The 19,292-nt window shown below is 36.8% G+C and overlaps 1 protein-coding gene across 1 annotated transcript; it reads right to left on the bottom strand.

Moving 5' to 3' along the window:
* Positions 1-358: 358 nt before the first annotated feature.
* On the bottom strand, positions 359-14,407 carry LOC146921945 (uncharacterized). Its single transcript, XM_085711414.1, has 3 exons — positions 13,789-14,407; positions 701-740; positions 359-587 (listed from the first exon to the last, which is right to left on the bottom strand). The coding sequence occupies exons 1-3, from the start codon at positions 14,405-14,407 to the stop codon at positions 359-361; spliced, it is 888 nt and encodes a 295-aa protein (XP_085567540.1).
* Positions 14,408-19,292: the final 4,885 nt, after the last annotated feature.

Genomic DNA, 19,292 nt, shown 5'->3' with positions numbered 1-19,292 from the left:
TCTTACTGAACACTTCTTGATCAACTAGCTGATCCACCAAATCATCAATCCTTGGGAGTGGATACCGGTTCTTAATCATCACCTTGTTCAACTGCCGATAATCCACACACAACCTCATGCTGCCATCCATCTTTTTGACTAACAACACTGGAGCACCCCACGGAGAAACACGCGGCCTGATAAACTACTTCTCGAGCAACTCTTCCAACTGCTTCTTCAATTCACCCAACCCTGGTGCAGACATCTGATACGGCGCAATCGAAATAAGACTCGTTCCTGGTACCAAATCAATTGCAAACTCCACTTCTCACTCTGGCGGTAATTCAGTAATGTCGTCCGGGAAAACTTTTGGAAACTCTTACACTATCGGCAAATCACCAATTCCTTTCTCACTACTTTCCTTCAAAGAAGCGAACATCATAAACACACTAGCTTCACCGTCCAAAGACTTCCTCACTTGCTTCGCGGTCAAGAACCTTCCACTTACCTCCTCCACCTTCTTAGAATATGTTACACTCTTGGTCAAACAATTAATGTTAACACCAAAAGACAACATCCAGTCCATACCAAAAATCACATCCATATGCCTCAACATAAGACACACAAGATTCAACTCAAAATCAACTAAAACCTTAACACAAACCACAACCAACTGAGCCTATGCAGCCAAAGATATCTTCCCTTGCAAGACCCAACAAACCTGAAGCATCCTGCTTCTCCCCCACTTCGCTCAAACCTACCTAAAAAAACGGAACAACACAACAAGTAGCGACAGTATTTCCGTACATGTCGCATACAAACAGGAAATTTCACCGAATTCTAGTCCGGACAAGACTGACTATGACTTTGATACCAACTTGTAACACCCTATTTCTATTAAAGCGATAATACACGCGAATAATACAAATATTCAAGAAATAGACGCTGCGTCTTCAACAAATTCCAAAATAACATGCATATATAAAATTTCTCAACAGGCGCAGCGGATATAATCATACATCACCAAGTATACATGTCATAAGATCATCATACAACATCATATAAAATCTCCAGAACCCCGACACATGGGTAAAAATCTCCACAATGTAAATAAATCTCAAATAAGTAAAACAACTGACATCCTAATCAGAGCCTAATCTAAGACTCTAACGGATAAACAGAGGAAGCTCCCGCTATCCTCAAGCAACTCACCAAGCACGCTAAAAGATCAATCCTGCACGCCGTCTACCCATTCATACAAATAGGTAGGTGGTCCACCACAGACCACTGGAGGTTAGTGTAACACCCTCCTTGTTATTTAATTATTTTAATGAGTTTTAGATCATATTTATATGATTGGCGTGATTTATATGAGATTTATGTGATTTATATGATTTTAGAGAAATCTATGAGACGTTGTGACTTATTTTATTGTTTAATAAAATAAGTTTGGAAAATAAAATAAATATTATGTTATGGGGTTATTTTGTGAATTTAGAAAGTTTAATGGTAGAAAGAGGAATAAGATAAATTAGATGAGGGGTTATAAATAAGAGAAGTTAGGTAAGAAAGACATAGACCGCGTACGATCAGTTTTTGGTGAAAAAGGGAGAAAAAGTCAAGAGAAGAGGAGAAGACCTAGAAGTGCTGCGATTTCTACTTTCTAAGGTAAGGGTGAGACTAACATTCAGTATTATTAAGTCTGTAATTCTGATAATTAGATTTAACATGTTGTAGGTTGAGTTTGTGAGAATTTGAGAATTAGGGTTTGAAGTCGTTATAGGTTGTTAGTTGAATAGGAGTCTATCACATTCATGTCCAGTTGGTGTTTAGTTCATAGAATAATCATTGGTAGAGGTGTCTATCAATTTTGGAATTTGGGTTGATGAAAATTGGGATTTAAGAGTGATTCTTAAGTGAAAAATGCATTGTTAAACCGATTTTTGAACTGCTGAGAAGCCCAAAATCGGTCACCGAATTGTCAAAATCGGCCACCATTTTCTGATCTGAATTTCCAGTTTTAGTTCTGTAAAAATCGGCCCCCGATTTGTCAAAATCGGCCAGCGATTTTCTGTCAGGCCAATCTAGAAAACATTCACATTTTTCACCCTTTTCTGTTTTGAATTTGCCTTCGGTGTAAACATGAAAGTTATAGATAATTGTGTTAGCTTTCTAATGGTCTTGGTTTGGCTCAAAAATGATTTTTAGATTTTTAGTTATGATGAAAATACTCCAAGTGGGTCTTAGTAAAACTTTATGAAAACTAAGCATAACTATTTCTAAGTTAAACCAAAACTTATGGATTGTCTCCAAACTTCAAAGCTTGTGTACTATGAGTTTAATTAAGGTGTTTAAGAGTAATTAACCTATGATGTGATGAGTCTAACTAGTGGTAGGTTGCCTTGAATTGTTGCCTTGCGATCCTTTTCGCACGTGTAGTCTTGAGATGACCTTGGGGTAGGAAATGAAAGTTATTGATGATGTTAGAAGCTATTCAGAAGACCTGAATTAAGATGATAAATATTAATAGTAATGTGATGTTGTTAAATATGCACCTTAAGTATTACTTAAGATGATCATGTTGATGCGATTCATTCTTTAATGATTATATGATGAATAAGAGCTGTTATTTGCTGCATATGTTGCTGTTTTGATGTTGTTGACCATTAATGTCATAAAGTTGTAAATGTCGGTCTATGTTGTAAAGTTGTAAGATGTCGTCCAAATTATTGGAGTCATATAAGATGTTCATGATGTTCAAGATGTTTAAGTTGTTGAGTCCATGCATACTCATTCAAAGTTGAGGGCTTGATGCCCTGGTGCTTTTGCTCAAATATATTGGGGGGCTTGATGCCCTGGAGCCATTACTCAAATATGTTGGGGGCTTGATGCCCTGAAGCGTTTGCTCAAATATGTTGGGGGCTTTTTTACGCTCAAATATGTTGGGGGCTTGATGCCCTGATTGGTACCACATGCATTTGTATTGTCAAGATGATTTAAGATGTTAAGAGTTGCATAGTCGAGTTGAAGTTGCATAGTCGAGTCAAAGTCGTCAAGTTGTTAAAGATTAATTTACGAAGTTGATGTCGATGATTAATATGAAGTTGTTTATGATGATGATATGATGTTACATAATTATTATTATGATATGTTGATGATGTTTATGTTGTTAAATGTAATTGATGAATTATATGCTTAATATTGTTGTTTGTGAAATCTCACCCCTTCTGCTTGAAAATGTTGCTCTTCGTTTTGGTAACTTGCAGGTAACCAAGATTAGTTGTGGTCGTGAGTGGACTCTCTCACAAGTGTGTGTCTTAGGTGCTCTGATACGTAACGGGATGGGAATTTTGTTGTTGCTTTCTATTCTTTACGTATTACTTTAAGAAGATTTTCATGAATTATTATTGAACTAAGTATTTATGAGATTTTATGTTGAGGCCCTTGTACCAAAGATTATTTAAGATGTTGAATTATTCCGCTGCGAAGTTTTAAATATTACGTTGTTGGTTATTGAAGGATTAATATTTATTTACTCCGTTAAGATTTTATGAAAAGAGATGAGACATTCCGTTTACGTTGAGAAACTCTGATTTATTTATGAAATTTTTATGTTGGGAAAACGGGGTGTTACAATTGGTATCAGAGCAAGTCGGTCCGTCCGGCCAAGTAGAAAAGTCGTTCTGTCGTATGACGGTTGAATATTGTCGTTGTTTTCTAATTAATGGTTATGTTTTATTATGTGATCATGTTTAACTGACTAACTTTAATGTGATTTGTGTATTGTTTGAAGTTTCTATTTTGTTATATATAGTTTAAGATATTTAGACAATAATTAAATTCATTTTCTCCTGTGCTCTGAATTTCGAGGACGAAATTCTTTTAAGTTGGGGAGAGTTGTAACGCCCTCCTTATTATTTAATTATTTTAATGAGTTTTAGATCATATTTATATGATTGGCGTGATTTATATGAGATTTATGTGATTTATGTGATTTATATGATTTTAGAGAAATCTATGAGACATTGTGACTTATTTTATTGTTTAAGAAAATAAGATTCGAAAATAAAATAAATATTAAGTTGTGGGGTTATTTTGTGAATTTAGAAAGTTTAGTGGTAGAAAGAGGAATAAGATAAATTAGATGAGGGGTTATAAATAAGAGAAGTTAGGTAAGAAAGACATAGACCGCGTACGATCAGTTTTTGGTGAAAAAGGGAGAAAAAGAAAAAGAGAAGAGGAGAAGACCTAGAAGTGCTGCGATTTCTACTTTCTAAGGTAAGGGTGAGACTAACATTCAGTATTATTAAGTCTGTAATTCTGATAATTAGATTTAACATGTTGTAGGTTGAGTTTGTGAGAATTTGAGAATTAGGGTTTGAAGTCGTTATAGGTTGTTAGTTGAATAGGAGTCTATCACATTCATGTCCAGTTGGTGTTTAGTTCATAGAATAATCATTGGTAGAGGTTTCTATCAATTTTGGAATTTGGGTTGATGAAAATTGGGATTTAAGAGTGATTCTTAAGTGAAAAATGCATTGTTAAACCGATTTTTGAACTGCTGAGAAGCCCAAAATCGGTCACCGAATTGTCAAAATCGGCCACCATTTTCTGATCTGAATTTCCAGTTTTAGTTCTGTAAAAATCGGCCCCCGATTTGTCAAAATCGGCCAGCGATTTTCTGTCAGGCCAATCTAGAAAACATTCACATTTTCACCCTTTTCTGTTTTGAATTTGCCTTCGGTGTAAACATGAAAGTTATAGATAATTGTGTTAGCTTTCTAATGGTCTTGGTTTGGCTCAAAAATGATTTTTAGATTTTTAGTTATGATGAAAATACTCCAAGTGGGTCTTAGTAAAACTTTATGAAAACTAAGCATAACTATTTCTAAGTTAAACCAAAACTTATGGATTGTCTCCAAACTTCAAAGCTTGTGTACTATGAGTTTAATTAAGGTGTTTAAGAGTAATTAACCTATGCTGTGATGAGTCTAACTAGTGGTAGGTTGCCTTGAATTGTTGCCTTGCGATCCTTTTCGCACGTGTAGTCTTGAGATGACCTTGGGGTAGGAAATGAAAGTTATTGATGATGTTAGAAGCTATTCAGAAGACCTGAATTAAGATGATAAATATTGATAGTAATGTGATGTTGTTAAATATGCACCTTAAGTATTACTTAAGATGATCATGTTGATGCGATTCATTCTTTAATGATTATATGATGAATAAGAGCTGTTATTTGCTGCATATGTTGCTGTTTTGATGTTGTTGACCATTAATGTCATAAAGTTGTAAATGTCGGTCTATGTTGTAAAGTTGTAAGATGTCGTCCAAATTATTGGAGTCATATAAGATGTTCATGATGTTCAAGATGTTTAAGTTGTTGAGTCCATGCATACTCATTCAAAGTTGAGGGCTTGATGCCCTGGTGCTTTTGCTCAAATATATTGGGGGGCTTGATGCCCTGGAGCCATTACTCAAATATGTTGGGGGCTTGATGCCCTGAAGCGTTTGCTCAAATATGTTGGGGGCTTTTTTACGCTCAAATATGTTGGGGGCTTGATGCCCTGATTGGTACCACATGCATTTGTATTGTCAAGATGATTTAAGATGTTAAGAGTTGCATAGTCGAGTTGAAGTTGCATAGTCGAGTCAAAGTCGTCAAGTTGTTAAAGATTAATTTACGAAGTTGATGTCGATGATTAATATGAAGTTGTTTATGATGATGATATGATGTTACATAATTATTATTATGATATGTTGATGATGTTTATGTTGTTAAATGTAATTGATGAATTATATGCTTAATATTGTTGTTTGTGAAATCTCACCCCTTCTGCTTGAAAATGTTGCTCTTCGTTTTGGTAACTTGCAGGTAACCAAGATTAGTTGTGGTCGTGAGTGGACTCTCTCACAAGTGTGTGTCTTAGGTGCTCTGATACGTAACGGGATGGGAATTTTGTTGTTGCTTTCTATTCTTTACGTATTACTTTAAGAAGATTTTCATGAATTATTATTGAACTAAGTATTTATGAGATTTTATGTTGAGGCCCTTGTACCAAAGATTATTTAAGATGTTGAATTATTCCGCTGCGAAGTTTTAAATATTACGTTGTTGGTTATTGAAGGATTAATATTTATTTACTCCGTTAAGATTTTATGAAAAGAGATGAGACATTCCGTTTACGTTGAGAAACTCTGATTTATTTATGAAATTTTTATGTTGGGAAAACGGGCAGTTACAATTGGTATCAGAGCAAGTCGGTCCGTCCGGCCAAGTAGAAGAGTCGTTGTGTCGTATGACGGTTGAATATTGTCGTTGTTTTCTAATTAATGGTTATGTTTTATTATGTGATCATGTTTAACTGACTAACTTTAATGTGATTTGTGTATTGTTTGAAGTTTCTATTTTGTTATATATAGTTTCAGATATTTAGACAATAATTAAATTCATTTTCTCCTGTGCTCTGAATTTCGAGGACGAAATTCTTTTAAGTTGGGGAGAGTTGTAACGCCCTCCTTATTATTTAATTATTTTAATGAGTTTTAGATCATATTTATATGATTGGCGTGATTTATATGAGATTTATGTGATTTATGTGATTTATATGATTTTAGAGAAATCTATGAGACATTGTGACTTATTTTATTGTTTAAGAAAATAAGATTCGAAAATAAAATAAATATTAAGTTGTGGGGTTATTTTGTGAATTTAGAAAGTTTAGTGGTAGAAAGAGGAATAAGATAAATTAGATGAGGGGTTATAAATAAGAGAAGTTAGGTTAGAAAGACATAGAACGCGTACGATCAGTTTTTGGTGAAAAAGGGAGAAAAAGTCAAGAGAAGAGGAGAAGACCTAGAAGTGCTGCGATTTCTACTTTCTAAGGTAAGGGTGAGACTAACATTCAGTATTATTAAGTCTGTAATTCTGGTAATTAGATTTAACATGTTGTAGGTTGAGTTTGTGAGAATTTGAGAATTAGGGTTTGAAGTCGTTATAGGTTGTTAGTTGAATAGGAGTCTATCAAATTCATGTCCATTGGTGTTTAGTTCATAGAATAATCATAGGTAGAGGTTTCTATCAATTTTGGAATTTGGGTTGATGAAAATTGGGATTTTAGAGTGATTCTTAAGTGAAAAACGCAATGTTAAACTTATTTTTGAACTGCTGAGAAGCCCAAAATCGGCCACCGAATTGTCAAAATCGGCCACCATTTTCTGATCTGAATTTCCAGTTTTAGTTCTGCAAAAATCGGCCCCCGGTTTGTCAAAATCGGCCACCGATTTTCTGTCGGGCCAATCTAGAAAATATTCACATTTTTCACCCTTTTTCGTTTTGAATTTGCCTTCGGTGTAAACATGAAAGTTTTAGATAATTGTGTTAGATTTCTAATGGTCTTGGTTTGGCTCAAAAATTATTTTTAGATTTTGAGTTATGATGAAAATACTCCAAGTGGGTCTTCGTAAAACTTTATGAAAACTCAGCATAACTATTTCTAAGTTAAACCAAAACTTATGGATTGTCTCCAAACTTCAAAGCTTGTGTACTATGAGTTTAATTAAGGTGTTTAAGAGTAATTAACCTATGATGTGATGAGTCTAACTAGTGGTAGGTTTCCTTGAATTGTTGCCTTGCGATCCTTTTCGCACGTGTAGTCTTGAGATGACCTTGGGGTAGGAAATGAAAGTTATTGATGATGTTAGAAGCTGTTCAGAAGACCTGAATTAAGATTATTAATATTAATAGTAATGTGATGTTGTTAAATATGCACCTTAAGTATTACTTATGATGATCATGTTGATGCAATTCATTCTTTAATGATTATATGATGAATAAGAGCTGTTATTTGCTGCATATGTTGCTGTTTTACTGTTGTTGACCATTAATGTCATAAAGTTGTAAATGTCGGTCTAAGTTGGAAAGTTGTAAGTTGTCGTCCAAATTATTGGAGCCGTATAAGATGTTCATGATGTTCAAGATGTTTAAGATGTTAGATGTTGAGTCCATGCATACTCATTCAAAGTTGAGGGCTTGATGCCCTGAAGCTTTTGCTCAAATATATTGGGGGCTTGATGCCCTGGAGCAATTGCTCAAATATGTTGGGGGCTTGATGCCCTGGAGACTTTTTACGCTTAAATATGTTGGGGGCTTGATGCCCTGATTGGTACCACATGCATTTGCATTGTCAAGATGATTTAAGATGTTAAGAGTTGCATAGTCGAGTTGAAGTTGCATAGTCGAGTCAAAGTCGTCAAGTTGTTAAATATTAATTTACGAAGTTGATTATGAAGATGATGTCGATGATTAATATGAAGTTGTTTATGATGATGGTATGATGTTACATGATTATTATAATGATATGTTGTTGATGTTTATGTTGTTAAATGTAATTGATGAATTATATGCTTAATATTGTTGTTTGTGAAATCTCACCCATTCTGCTTGAAAATGTTGTTCTTCGTATGGGTAACTTGTTGGTAACCAAGATTAGTTGCGGTCGTGAGTGGAATCTCTCACAAGTGCATGTCTTAGGTGCTCTGATACGTAATGGGATGGGAATTTTGTTGTTGCTTTCTATTCCTTACGTATTACTTTAAGAAGATTTTCATGAATTATTATTGAACTAAGTATTTATGAGATTTTATGTTGAGGCCCTTGTGCCAAAGATTATTTAAGATGTTGAATTATTCCACTGCGAAGTTTTAAATATTACGTTGTTGGTTATTGAAGGATTAATATTTATTTACTCCGTTAAGATTTTATGAAAAGAGATGAGACATTCCGTTTACGTTGAGAAACTCTGATTTATTTATGAAATTTTTTATGTTGGGAAAACGGGGTGTTACAATTGGTATCAGAGCAGGTCGGTCCATCCGGCCAAGTAGAAGAGTCTTTGTGTCGTGTGACGGTTGAATATTGTCATCATTTTCTAATTAATGGTTATGTTTTATTATGTGATCATGTTTAACTGACTAACTTTAATGTGGTTTGTGTATTGTTTGAAGTTTCTATTTTGTTATATATAGTTTAAGATATTTAGACAATAATTAAATTCATTTTCTCCTGTGCTCTGAATTTCGAGGACAAAATTCTTTTAAGTTGGGAAGAGTTGTAACGCCCTCCTTATTATTTAATCATTTTAACGAGTTTTAGATCATATTTATATGATTGGCGTGATTTATATGAGATTTATGTGATTTATATGATTTTACAGAAATCTATGAGACGTTGTGACTTATTTTATTGTTTAACAAAATAAGATTCGAAAATAAAATAAATATTAAGTTGTGGGGTTATTTTGTGAATTTAGAAAGTTTAGTGGTAGAAAGAGGAATAAGATAAATTAGATGAGGGGTTATAAATAAGAGAAGTTAGGTTAGAAAGACATAGAACGCGTACGATCAGTTTTTGGTGAAAAAGGGAGAAAAAGTCAATAGAAGAGGAGAAGACCTAGAAGTGCTGCGATTTCTACTTTCTAAGGTAAGGGTGAGACTAACATTCAGTATTATTAAGTCTGTAATTCTGATAATTAGATTTAACATGTTGTAGGTTGAGTTTGTGAGAATTTGAGAATTAGGGTTTGAAGTCGTTATAGGTTGTTAGTTGAATAGGAGTCTATCAAATTTATGTCCAGTTAGTGTTCAGTTCATAGAATAATAAAAAGTAGAGGTTTCTATCAATTTTGGAATTTGGGTTGATGAAAATTGGGATTTAAGAGTGATTCTTAAGTGAAAAACGCATTGTTAAACTGATTTTTGAACTGCTGAGAAGCCCAAAATCGGCCACCGAATTGTCAAAATCGGCCACCGAATTGTCAAAATCGGCCATCATTTTCTGATCTGAATTTCCAGTTTTAGTTCTGCAAAAATCGGCCCCCGATTTGTCAAAATCGGCCACCGATTTTCTTTCGGGCCAATCTAGAAAACTTTCACATTTTTCACCCTTTTCCGTTTTGAATTTGTCTTCGGTGTAAACATGAAAGTTTTAGATAATTGTGTTAGCTTTCTAATGGTCTTGGTTTGGCTCAAAAATGATTTTTAGATTTTGAGTTATGATGAAAATACTCCAAGTGGGTCTTAGTAAAACTTTATGAAAACTCAGAATAACTATTTCTAAGTTAAACCAAAACTTATGGATTGTCTCCAAACTTCAAAGCTTGTGTACTATGAGTTTAATTAAGGTGTTTAAGAGTAATTAACCTATGTTGTGATGAGTCTAACTAGTGGTAGGTTGCCTTGAATTGTTGCCTTGCGATCCTTTTCGCACGTGTAGTCTTGAGATGACCTTGGGGTAGGAAAAGAAAGTTATTGATGATGTTAGAAGCTGTTCAGAAGACCTGAATTAAGATGATTAATATTAATAGTAATGTGATGTTGTTAAATATGCACCTTAAGTATTACTTATGATGATCATGTTGATGCAATTCATTCTTTAATGATTATATGATGAATAAGAGCTGTTATTTGCTGCATATGTTGCTGTTTTGCTGTTGTTGACCATTAATGTCATAAAGTTGTAAATGTCGGTCCAAGTTGTAAACTTGTAAGATGTCGTCCAAATTATTGGAGTCATATAAGATGTTCATGATGTTCAAGATGTTTAAGATGTAAGATGTTGAGTCCATGCATACTCATTTAAAGTTGAGGGCTTGATGCCCTGGAGCTTTTGCTCAAATATATTGGGGGCTTGATGCCCTGGAGCCATTGCTCAAATATGTTGGGTGCTTGATGCCCTGGAGCCTTTTTACGCTCAAATATGTTGGGGGCTTGATGCCCTGATTGGTACCACATGCATTTGCATTGTCAAGATGATTTAAGATGTTAAGAGTTGCATAGTCGAGTTGAAGTTGCATAGTCGAGTCAAAGTCGTCAAGTTGTTAAAGATTAAGTTACGAAGTTGATTATGAAGTTGATGTCGATGATTAATATGAAGTTGTTTATGATGATGGTATGATGTTACATGATTATTATTATGATATGTTGATGATGTTTATGTTGTTAAATGTAATTGATGAATTATATGCTTAATATTGTTGCTTGTGAAATCTCACCCCTTCTGCTTGAAAATGTTGCTCTTCGTATGGGTAACTTGCAGGTAACCAAGATTAGTTGCGGTCGTGAGTTGACTCACTCACAAGTGTGTCTTAGGTGCTCTGATACATAACGGGATGGGAATTTTGTTATTGCTTTCTATTCCTTACGTATTACTTTAAGAAGATTTTCATGAATTATTATTGAACTAAGTATTTATGAGATTTTATGTTGAGGCCCTTGTGCCAAAGATTATTTAAGATGTTGAATTATTCCGCTGCGATGTTTTAAATATTACGTTGTTGGTTATTGAAGGATTAATATTTATTTACTCCGTTAAGATTTTAAGAAAAGAGATGTGACCTTCCGTTTACGTTGAGAAACTCTGATTTATTTATGAAATTTTTATGTTGGGAAAACGGGGTGTTACAATTGGTATTAGAGCAGATCGGTCCATCCGGCCAAGTAGAAGAGTCGTTGTGTCGTGTGACGGTTGAATATTGTCATTGTTTTCTAATTAATGGTTATGTTTTATTATGTGATCATGTTTAACTGACTAACTTTAATATGGTTTGTGTATTGTTTGAAGTTTCTATTTTGTTATATATAGTTTAAGATATTTAGACAATAATTAAATTCATTTTCTCCTGTGCTCTGAATTTCGAGGACGAAATTCTTTTAAGTTGGGGAGAGTTGTAACGCCCTCCTTATTATTTAATTATTTTAATGAGTTTTAGATCATATTTATATGATTTGCGTGATTTATATGAGATTTATGTGATTTATATGATTTTAGAGAAATCTATGAGAGGTTGTGACTTATTTTATTGTTTAACAAAATAAGATTCGAAAATAAAATAAATATTAAGTTGTGGGGTTATTTTGTGAATTTAGAAAGTTTAGTGGTAGAAAGAGGAATAAGATAAATTAGATGAGGGGTTATAAATAAGAGAAGTTAGGTTAGAAAGACATAGAACGCGTACGATCAGTTTTTGGTGAAAAAGGGAGAAAAAGTCAAGAGAAGAGGAGAAGACCTGGAAGTGCTGCGATTTCTACTTTCTAAGGTAAGGGTGAGACTAACATTCAGTATTATTAAGTCTGTAATTCTGATCATTAGATTTAACATGTTGTAGGTTGAGTTTGTGAGATTAAGTCTGTAATTCTGATCATTAGATTTAACATGTTGTAGGTTGAGGTTATGAGAATTAGGGTTTAAAGTCGTTATAGGTTGTTAGTTGAGTTAGTTGAATAGGAGTCTATCAAATATTCATGTCCAGTTGGTGTTCAGTTCATAGAATAATATCCCAGACTTCTTTCAGGATTGCCGACTGACCCTACAAACCAACACGAGTCTTTTCAGTGTGCTTTGTCCTCACTCGCACGATTACCGGGAAACTTCCCGGTAGGTCACCCATCCCAAAATTGCTCCAAGTCAAGCACGCTTAACTGTGGAGTTCTTATGGAATGAGCTACCGAAAAGAAGATGCATCTTGTTGATATAGGTAGTACCAAACAATTCTTATAAGCCTTCCTTCAACCATGTAGTCCCATACCTACACAGCCTCAGGATCCCTCTCATTCCGATGTGATTCGGTTCGTCTATAAACTGTTGGGAGCCGCTCATTGTCGTGCCTTGTACACCGGCGTCCACTCCCCTGCTCACGTCAGCCGTGGGTGTTACATGCCCACCAGCTTCCGCTTGGTTCGTCCTCGAACCACACCGTACTGGGAGAGGTCTGCTCTGATACCATTACCCGATTATAAATCTAAAACTTCTCTCGTATGCCTTGCCTTTTATACCAAATAAATACTTGCTTCTCGTTTAAGAAATCATTTTAAAACCTATGCCTTGGAGTCTTGATTTGAGGGGTTATTGTTAAGAAGATCGCTTAAAGAAAACCGCTCGCAAAACGCCCGAACCACCCATGACGAGCAAAACAATGAGGTTCCCCCACTGTCTGCTCGCCATGGCGAGTAAAGTTGTGTGGGATGCGATCTGCTGCTCACCACTGCGAGTTGGGGGCTAGTAAACCCCCAGTTCTGGAGGTCTGGCTCGCCTCGCGAGCTCTCTGCTCGCCGTGGCGAGTTATGACAGTCCAGGATTGTCAAAAATGGTGTTTTCACTCAAAAACCTCAAATCCAAGCACCCCAAAGCTTATGATGACTCTAGTAATCATTTGGAACCTGAAAAGCAGTCATTAAGCATGTATTCACAAGTATATTGGTACAAGACATAAAAGGGGTAACTTTCTTTATGAGTAAACCCTAGAAATATATGTAGTTTTCTTGCAAGCTTAACACACATGATCCCATGGTTGGAACTAACTAAGAACTCACCTCAAGATGTTTTGAAGATAGGCTCACAAGCTCAAGCCCTTTACAACAAAGTTTATCAACAAAACCCTAGATAGAGAAACCTTTGGAGAAGCTTGTTCTAACTTTCTTGCGAACAATCTTAGCCTATCCTCTAACCTAGAGAAGGATTGGAAGATGTTTTGAGAGAAGAATCAAGTTGAAGAAGGAGTAGTGGTAACAATTCTTAGAGAGAAGGGAGAGCAAGGAAGTTTAGAAAACCTAGAGAGAGAGAGTGAGGAAAATATTATGAAGGAAATTGACCCAAAACCACATAAATATCTTCTCCACGCGAAATTCCAAAAATAACCCTTGCCTTAAACACGCGCATTTTATCGTTATCAGATATTACATCAGTTCCTAATAAGCGGGATATTACATCCTACCCCCCTTAAAAAAATTTCGTCCTCGAAATTTAGAATATACCTGAGAACAAGTGCGGATATTGGTCTAACATCTCTGATTCAAGTTCCCATGTAGCTTCACCATCTGGCGAACCCTTCCATATAACTTTCACTATAGTAATCTCTTTGTTCCTGAGGGATTTGACATCACGATCTACTAATCTTTCTGGTTCCGGTTGGAATGTCAAATCTGATCTCAACTCTATAGAATCTAACTCAACTGGCTGGAAAGGATCCGGAATGAACTTCTTCAGTTGAGATACATGAAACACATCATGTAATCCTGACATAGCTAGAGGTAAAGCTAATTGGTAAGCCACTGTTCCGATACGCTTAAGTATCAAAAACGGTCCCACATATCTTGGACTCAACTTCTTAGTTCTGAACACACCTCTTAAATCTAATTTAGGAGTGACTTTTAGAAACACGTGATCACCTTCCTCAAACTCTAAAGGTCTTCGTCTTTTATCCATGTAACTTTTCTGACGACTCTGTGTTGTTCTCATCTTTTCTTGGATTGACTTAATTTTCAGAGTTGTCTCTTGAATGATTTCTGGTCCAATAATGCTTTTATCTCCCACTTCAGCCCAACACAAAGGAGTTCTGCAGTTCCTGCCATACAACGCTTCATAAGGTGCCATTCCAATACTCGAGTGATAGCTGTTGTTATAGGAAAATTCTACCAAAGGTAGGTGATGATTCCAACTTCCGCCATCTTCTAGAATACATGCACACAACATGTCTTCCAAGGTCTGAATGGTTCTCTCTACTGACCATCCGTTTGTGGATGGTGAGAGGTGCTTAGCTTTAAACGAGTCCCTAAAGCTCTCTGAAAAGCTTTCCAGCAGTGTGAAGTGACGATGGGATCCCTAACTGACACAATACTTACTGGTACGCCATGCAACTTAACTATCTCTGAGATGAACAACTCTGCATACTGCGGTGTCCTGTAGGTAGACTTAACTGGTAAGAAATGAGCTGATTTGGTTAATCTATCCACAATTACCCAAATCGAATCATGACCCTTCTGAGTACGGGGTAAACCTCCTACAAAGTCCATAGTAATGTGTTCCCATTTCCACTGAGGAATCTCCAACGGTTGAAGCAATCCCGCTGGTCTCTGATGTTCAATTTTAACTTGTTGACACACAATGCATCTTGCTACAAACTCAGCAATGTCCGTTTTCATGCCAAGCCACCAGTATCCTCTTTTCAAATCTTGGTACATCTTGGTAGCACCAGGATGAATTGAGAAACTACTCTTGTGAGCTTCTTCCAAGATCAATCTTCTAAGCCCTTGATCACTTGGAACACATATTCTCCCTTCGAACAAGATTTCTCCATCTGAAGCCCTAGAAAATTCTGGGTAACCACTTCTTTTCTGAAGTTCTAAATCATCACCTTGTGCTTGCACAATTTTGGACCGCAAATCGCATGAAATTTCCAATTGGTGTCACCATATACCATTGACATCCTCTGTGGCCTCAAGGTTAAGGTCTCTAACCTTCTCATACCTTTTACACTCGTGCATCATAACCTCATCTTGAGCTATGGTCTTGCGACTCAAGGCATCCGCTACAACATTGGCCTTTCCTGGATGGTATTTCAATTCAAAGTCAAAGTCTTTTAGATACTCTATCCAACGTCTTTGTCTCATATTCAAATCCTTTTGATCGAACAAATACTTCAAACTTTTATGGTCACTGAATAATTCAAATTGAGCTCCATACGAGTGAGGCCTCCAAATCTTTAAAACGAATAATATGGCTGCCGACTCCAAATCATGAGTGGGAAAGTTTTCTTCATGCGTCTTGAGTTGTCTAGATGCATAAGCTATCACATTGTTTTCTTGCATAAGTACCCCACCAAGTCCCTTAGACGATGCATCACAAAACACCACATATTTCTTCTCCGGGTCTGGAATAGTTAAAACTGGTGCCTGAGTTAACATTTTCTTCAGAGTCCTGAAACTCTTTTCACATTCTTCATTCCACATAAAAGGCACTTCCTTTCTTGTGAGTCGGGTTAAACGCAAAGCGATTTGGGAAAACTTCATGATAAATCGCCGATAATATCCAGCTAATCCCAAAAAGCTTCAAACTTCTGCAACATTCTTAGGTCTAGTCCAATTCTGTACAGCTTCTACTTTCGACTGATCAACTGCGACACCTCCTTGAGAAATCACATGACCCAAGAACTTGACTTCTGACAACCAAAACTCACACTTGCTGAACTTTGCGTATAACTGCTTCTCCCGAAGAATATCCAACACTATCCTCAAATGCTGAGCATGCTCCTGCGGATTCTTAGAATAAACCAATATGTCATCAATGAAGATGATAACAAATTGATCTAGGTATGGCTGAAAAATCCGATTCATATAATCCATAAAAACTGCTGGAGCATTAGATACACCAAAAGGCATGACCAAAAATTCATAGTGCCCGTAACGCGTTCTGAAAGCTGTTTTGGACACATCTGAAGATTTGATGCGTATCTGATGATAACCCGATCTAAGATCAATTTTTGAGAACACAGATGCTCCCTTAAGCTGATCAAGTAGGTCATCAATTCTTGGCAATTGATACTTGTTCTTGATAGTTACCTTATTCAACTGGCGGTAATCAATACACAGTCTCATACTACCATCTTTCTTCTTGACCAACAACACTGGTGCACCCCATGGTGACACACTAGGCCTGATGAAATGCTTCTGAATAAGCTCTTCCAGTTGGGATTTCAATTCCTTGAGTTCCAAAGGAGACATTCTGTAAGGCGCTACTGACACTGGTTCCGCTCCTGGAATCAGATCAATTGAAAACTCAATTTCCCTTTCTGGTGGTAAAGTTGTGATATCGGTCGGAAAAACATCCAGGTACTCACTAACAATTGGAATATCGCTGGGACTTAAATCTGAATCTGAAGTCATAGTGAGCATAACATAAAAACCTTTATCTTGTGCACAAATAAAATGAATCATCTGGTATGTTTGCTTAAGTAATTCAGACAAAGCCACCCCCTCCACCGTATTACTAGTTGGCATGTAAATACTCTTCTCCGCACACCCTATGTATACATGATTGGCTGACAACCAGTCCATTCCTAATATCACATCGAGTTGCTTCATCGGAAGACATATCAAGTCTATGTAATACGTCTTACTAGTTACGGTGATAGGACAATTTTCACAAACATAATTCGCTACAATTCCTCCGTCGGTGGCCGTAGTTACCATCATAGGGGGATTTAATAACGAAACAGATAAATGAAGAGCTTCCACACATTGAAAAGAAATGAAAGAACATGATGCACCACAATCGAATAAAACATTAATAGGATCCTGACCAAGAAAGCACGTACCACCAATCAAGTCTTCATTAGCTTGTGCCTTCTTTCCATCCAATGAGTACACCCTGCCCTTGCTCATTGTGGTACTCACACCTTTGCCCTTGTTCGCTCTAGTTGGACAATCTGCCATAAAGTGTCCTTTCTGACCACAAACATAACATGAATCATCACCTATCTTGCATCGCCCAACATGAGTCCTTCCACATGTCCTGCAAGCTACATAAGGATTAGACGAACCTGTCTGCTTCCCCTTCTGAGGTGACTCCTTTGGCTTCAACTTTTCATGAGGTCTATCGACAAAACTCCCCCTTCGTCTATCAAAAGACGTGGTACCTTCTTTAATAGCTTTATCAAAACCTCGCTCAGCTTCCAAACTATTATGCACCATCTCATCAAAACTCGTCAACCTCTGCTGACTGACCACAGCATACAGTTCACCCCTCAAGGCATGCTTGTACCGGTTCATCTTCCATATCTCGTTACCTGCATACTCGTTGTGAGTAGAGTAATGGGACAACTCTTCGAACTTCTTGGTAAAGTCTATCACCGACATACTACGCTGCTTCATATGAAGAAATTCTTGCTCCTTATGGATCTTATATGTCACTAAGAGATACCTCTCCAACATCACTTGCTTGAAGTTGTCCCAGTTAATCTCCATGCCACTATTTACCATGCGGCGTCGAGCAGTCTCCCACCAATCTTCCGCCGGACCATGGAATTGATTAGTCGCAAAAATGACCTTCTCTTCTTCAGTGCAAACAGCCATACGAAAAAACCTTTCCATATGTTTAATCCACCTCTTGGCCTCTGGCGGTTCACCGCGACCATCAAACTCTGGAGGATGGTTCCGATTGTACTCTCGGAAAGCTGGATTTCCCACAATTGGAGGTCGTGGATGATGTTGTTGCACTCTGGGACCTTGTTGCATAACGGCAGCCCACTGCTGCTGGGTCTGAGCGTTCTGCTGAATCTGCTGCTGCATCATTTGCATCATTTGCTGATTTTGTTGCATCAGCAGTGCCCACATCTGAGCATCAGGGTTAACATTCTCCTCATCATTCTGATTAGCCCTTGGCCGGCCTCGTCCCCTTCGTGCTCCAGACATTTTCGCTCTAACTGTCATATTTAAGTCAAAGTGATCAATTTCAACTAAATATAACAATGAGGACAAATATCATAAACACAAAAGAACGACTACTTGGATTGTAATATTAATGACCCAAGGCACGATCTGAATCGACCTGCTCTGATACCATTTGTAACATCCCAGACTGCTTTCAGGATTGCCGACTAACCCTACAAACCAACACGAGTCTTTTCAGCATGCTTTGTCCTCACTCGCACGCTTACCGGGAAACTTCCCGGTAGGTCACCCATCCCCAAATTGCTCCAAGTCAAGCACGCTTAACTGTGGAGTTCTTATGGAATGAGCTACCGAAAAGAAGATGCATCTTGTTGATATAGGTAGTACCAAACAATTCTTATAAGCCTTCCTTCAACCATGTAGTCCCATACCTACACAGCCTCAGGATCCCTCTCATTCCGATGTGATTCGGTTCGTCTATAAACTGTTTTGAGCCGCTCATTATCGTGCCTTGTACACCGGCGACCACTCCCCTGCTCACGTTGTTATACCCTAATTTTGGACCTAAAAATACTAGTCAATTTTTCTTTTCTTGCATTATAAGTCATTTGAACTGTCTCTGATCAATTGCATCTTTCTCTGCATTTTATTTCAATATTGTTTGCAAAAATTCACATGCAAGGGTATTTTAGTCATTTCCTATGTCAAATTTCTCTCAGTCTTTCAAAATTTTGTTTGAGTCCTTTCAAGTAGTGTGAATAAGTCTCTGTTTCATTCTATGTCTAAATCCATTTTAAAAAATTGCATTTGAAGTCATTTTTGAGTCAGTTTTGCCCCTAGGGGCATTTTAGTCTTTTCAAGTGTCAAAGTACTGTTTAAATCCTAAAAACTGTCTCTGAGTCTTTTAATTTTGCTTGTATGAGTCTTTGATTCAATCTCTGTCAAAAAATCCATTTTTCAACTGCATCTGAGTCATTTTTTAGTCGTCTTCAGCCCCAGGGGCATTTTGGTCATTTCACACGAAATTTCGGCAGAGAGGTACTTTAAAGTACCTCATTTAGGCCATTGGTTCGCTTTAGTCCGTTTTGTCA

The sequence above is a fragment of the Medicago sativa genome, chromosome 5 (genome assembly GCF_051527215.1).
Source record: "Medicago sativa cultivar Bolivia chromosome 5, Bolivia_mono, whole genome shotgun sequence".
Taxonomy (NCBI): Eukaryota; Viridiplantae; Streptophyta; class Magnoliopsida; order Fabales; family Fabaceae; genus Medicago; species Medicago sativa.
The sequence above is the reverse complement of the archived record's forward strand: the minus strand, read 5'-3'. Positions and strand labels throughout refer to the sequence as shown.